At 38.5% G+C, this 5,057-nt stretch overlaps 1 protein-coding gene across 1 annotated transcript; it reads right to left on the reverse strand.

Annotated features, from left to right (window-relative positions):
• Positions 1-1,750: 1,750 nt before the first annotated feature.
• LOC106753486 lies at positions 1,751-3,904 on the reverse strand. The gene is made up of 4 exons (XM_014635303.1): positions 3,273-3,904; positions 2,836-3,058; positions 2,519-2,742; positions 1,751-2,111 (listed from the first exon to the last, which is right to left on the reverse strand). The coding sequence occupies exons 1-4, from the start codon at positions 3,902-3,904 to the stop codon at positions 1,751-1,753; spliced, it is 1,440 nt and encodes a 479-aa protein (XP_014490789.1).
• Between the last annotated feature and the right edge of the window lie 1,153 nt (positions 3,905-5,057).

Below are 5,057 nucleotides of genomic sequence, written 5' to 3' on the forward strand. Positions count from 1 at the left end.
CAATCGTCATAAATTCATATTAAATCAATCATTTAAGCACAAGAATTTCATCAAAAATATGAATTTTAAAGCGTAAATGTGGACATAAATATGCACTCATCATGTGTCAACAGCAGAAGAAAAAAAATGATTCAAAACACACCAAAATAACCATATCGTTTTCCTACATCTACTGCTATTACAAAAGTGCATTACTACTGTCTAATACGGTTGAGGCTCAGACTCATGTGTTATTTCAGATTGTTGAGTGGATGTTGTTGCTTGGGTTGCTTATGTACCAGGGATAGTACCTGCTTCGGTTGCTGATGTACCAGGCAGAGTTCTTGGTTGGGTTGCTGATGGGCAACGAGTTTTGTTATGCCCATGTTGTCTACATATGCGACATCTTTTCCACAAGTCAGATTTGGTCATTCTTGATTCATCCTTCCTCATTGTTGACAAATTGGCAAGCGTACCAAATCGTTCAAGTAATAATAAAATGGTAAGTCCAAGTATCGTTTTCCCAAGAGACTCACGGCACTAAACTGTTGTGCTTTTGCTTAACCAATCAAGACTATAAAAATAATATTTTGGGATTTTTATAAAGTGCAGAAAAATAAACATGAATGCAATTTGATCAATTGAGGTTAAACACAAAACAATGGATGAATGGATGTTTTTGAGTACTAACAATTTCATCTCTTCCACTATCTCTTACATACTACCCTTGAATATTAGTTGATTGATTCAATTGTTATGCGACTTTCTTAGCCTCCCCTCAACCCGATCCCTCGGCGAAAAGGACCTAATATTAACTACTGGCTTGCTATCCCTAGCCTCCCCTAGTAATTAATACCGCATTATAAACAGAAGTTAGCGCAATTGATCGTCCTACCCCTATCTCTAGGTGGTATTGCAAAATCAAGAGATTACTCACCAGTTCATGTTATTACTGTACGTCCCCTATCAATAGAGACAAACATCAATATACCGAATGAGTTAAACGATAAAGGCCTTAAGCACAGATGATAACCCAACAATAATCAATCAAAACATATGGAGACCATATAAATAATCAATAGTTTCAATAAGAGAGAGTATCAAAAGATTACATTATTTTCCCCAACAACAATAGGATTTAGTTTACCATCATCATGGAGAAACTAGGTGAAGAATGGAATGAAAGAGATACAAACCCTAAAAAGGAGAGAAGGAGAGCTGCCACCATCTCCAAATCTACCCCAAAGGGGTGAAAAGTGTGTCTCTGTGCCTAAGCCATCAAAAGATACAAACTCTAAGACGTTCTGGCCTTTAAATAGGGCATAAAAATGACATAAAACAAGTCCAGGCCCAAACAGATCATAAAAAATAACATAAAACAGGTCCAAACCCATCTGACAACCGCCTGACGCCTAATTTCACCGCCGGGCGGTTTTCCTCAAGCCGTAGAACCGCCCGGCGCCACGGTCAACCGCCTGGCGCTGGTCAACTGCGTTCTGGTTGACTGGTTGACTTTTCTGGTTGACTGGTTGACTTTTCTGCATATCTTCAACCTTTCTTTCCTTTTCTTGAGTCTAAGACCTTCATCTTCAACTCCATTCTTAACTTTTCTCAAATTAGCTACAAAACAATGCAAAATAAGCATAAAATCGCTAAAAACAGCTTTTGATTCTCTTCAGACTCATTTATTGAGTTTTGCTTGATTCTAAGCTCATTCCGAGTAGTAAAGGGTGTAATTTGGTCCAAATTGACATATGAAAATAACTGTTTTTCAACCTTCATCACTCATTTCCCATTGCTCTAGTCTTCGTGTTCTCTTTGGTCTTCCAGGTAAGACTCTTTTGTGTGGAGGAGACACATCAGGATGTGGAGTGATGTTCCATATTTTGGCTCCATTGATGGGATATATAATTGTTGAATAGGTCTCCTCATATGTGGACTTGAAGTAGCAAGAGTCAATAAATTTTTCTCCATCAATGTTGAGGAACTTCATTGTAGCCAATGAATGACAACAGGGGATTCCAGTCATCATCCAAGTTCTGCATGTGCGTGAGGAGTCATCTATATTGACTACGAACTTATCTCCATTGTTATATATGTGACGAACTTCAAATAGCTTGTTTCTTGACCAACTGTGTAGAAAAAGACAACAATAATTATTAACCACAGTAGTAAATTCAGCTAACATACAAGTGAGTAATGGAATTTACCTAGGAATCCAATTTTTAGTTAACTAAGATTCCTTTCTAAATCTGGATAGGATCTTGGGACAAATGCTTCTAGTAAAAGATTATATGCTTGACCTATTCTTGACTCATCTTTGCATGAGGTAAAGACGTATCTCCTCCAACAAAGTAATAATGGGTTTACTCTTGGTAGAAAGGAGGACATTGTTGAAGCCCTCACTCGTATTGTTTACTAAGGTGTCACATTTAGCTCTTTCAGTGAACCTTGATCTTGACCAATGCCTACAACAAATAATAGAATCATTATTAACATGATATCAATAAGGAATTATGTTCTACGTTTGAAGACTAACCTTGGAGGGATGGCAATCAAATGCTTATAAGCATCTTCGTTCACTGCTCTTATGTTTCTCATTTCCATCTCCCAGGTTTGTGGATGTGTGGTTGTAGCTGCCCTCCACATTAAACGCTTCAGGTTTTTGCCAGGGTATTTCTTCCTGAAGTTTGAATACATATGCCTCACACAAAACCTTTGGTCCACTGTAGGAAGTAATTCATCTATTGCATAACGTAGACCCTGCAATATAATATACAAGTAATGAATACAACCAACCAATTTAAGACCCTAAAGTTAGAATGTACATATACAAATTAGTGATAAGTGAGATACCTTCTGTTGGTCTGATATGAAGGTGAATATTGAACAAATTTCAGGCCCTCCAAGGTCATCTACCAATAGTTCCAAGAACCACCTCCACGAATCCTTGTTCTCAACTTCAACAACACAGTATGCAATTGGCAACATCTGCTCATTCCCATCTCGGCCCACAACTGTTAACAACTCACCGCCGTACTTACCTTTCAAAAATGCTCCATCTAAACCAATAATTGGCCTGCATGACATAAAACTGTCTTTGCAAGCCTTTAAACATACATAAAATCTCTTGAAAATGACTTCACCACCCACATCCTCAACATTTAGTTTTACTGTTGAGCCTAGATTTTTGGCCAGCAACTCATGGGCATAACCATACAACCTTATACTAGTCTTTGAACGAGCCATCAATTTCCTCTGTTGTTATGTTTTTCGCCCTATAGGCCATACACCTTGAAATACCAATGTTATATTTCCTTTGAACTTTTTCCCTTATATCCACACCCTTAACTGTAGGATTCTCTCTAATAGTTTTCTCTATCTTCTTGCTCAACCACTTGGAATCAATTAATTTAAGGTTAAACTCCCTGCTGCATGTATGGTTGTCCAGCATTGTCCTCAATTGCCATGTTTTCACAGCCTTCATATAACCACAATATAACCTCCATGGGCATTTACCTTTTGCACCCACACACTTGAACCTCATTCTTTCTTTATCATTCTTAACAAACTTAATATTTCTTCCATTATCCAAGGCATAACTTTTTATAGCCTCCACTATGTCTTCTTTTTCAGCAAAATATGTCCCAACTTCCCACTTAAAGTCAACCATACGTTTTGGCAACACAAATGTTGCAAAAGTTCCATAACCCTCTACATTTGTATCTTCTTCATCCCTTCCTGCTCCACTAACTAATTGTTCAGACTCCCACTCATCAAATATACTGTCAGAACTCACACTGTCGCATGCTCCACTAGACTCATTTGACATACTTTGGACTTCCACTTCTACATTTCCCTCGAAATTTTCTTGTATATCATCATCTATATCACAACCAACATTAACATCAACAAGCTCCTCCATCGACTCAGTATTTCCATCACCACTACCATTCTCAAAAGAGGAATTCCAGCTTCGGATTTCAACTTCATTCTCTTATTCACCTTCATGTTGACCATCACCACCAACTTCCTCAACTTGCACTTGTCCATCAACACCACCCATCTCTTTCAACACACCGCCAACTTCCTCAACTTGCTCAACTTCCTGAACTTCCTCAACTTCCACTTGTTGAACTCCATCAACCTCTTCCTCCATAACAGCATCAAGTTGCACTTTTTCACCCATTTCTTGTTGTTCACGCATCTGTTTTTGTTCACTACCAACATCAACCACCTCTTGCTGGTCACAATCAACATCACCCATCTCTTCAACTTGTCCTTCATCATTTCTAACATATTCCAGCATATGTATGACTTCAGCTTCAGAAACAGGGTGTATCACAAACACATGCACCTCACCATTCAGCCTAGCTAAATTAACCATATGCATGGCACCATTGTCATCACAAAGAGACTCTAACTTATCATCCAACGCTGAAGCCCCTCCTAGAGAGTACCACATATCTTTAAACCCTTAGTATCCCAAAGATTTCACTACACCAACAATCACGAAATAACTCCAAACATCCGGGTCAAACATAAACCTAGATATCTCCCCCCCTTCATACCTAAGCTTCCCATCATTAACTAATTTCCGTCCATGGTGAATTACAACCTCAATATCCTCGTCCATGATGCAAAACACTATATATAGGTGAACAACAAAACGACAAAACATGTATTAAAAAATGGAACACAACATGGGGGGACCACAACATTACAATAAAAAATAAAACATAATCCGACCAAGGGGACCACAACATTGCAAAGAAAAATGAAACAGGATACAACAACGGGGACAACGGGGACCACCACCCAACATCGTAATAAAAATATTCAATACAAAACGAAACTTTTACTTACCTGGCCACTCGAGATTGCAGCTGAAGAAGGTCCCACCACTCTGATTAGATGACGACGATGGAAATGATACCCCAATTTACAAAACGAAGCCCTAAATCCCCAAATTTTGACACACCAATTTCTGAAATGGCTTGAGGTTTGCTCGAACCCCAGAGGAACTCAGAACCCAATCCCTAATTCAGAACAATCCCAAATATAATTCCCAATACCAT

This window comes from Vigna radiata, unplaced genomic scaffold, assembly GCF_000741045.1.
Source record: "Vigna radiata var. radiata cultivar VC1973A unplaced genomic scaffold, Vradiata_ver6 scaffold_131, whole genome shotgun sequence".
NCBI classification, from domain to species: Eukaryota; Viridiplantae; Streptophyta; class Magnoliopsida; order Fabales; family Fabaceae; genus Vigna; species Vigna radiata.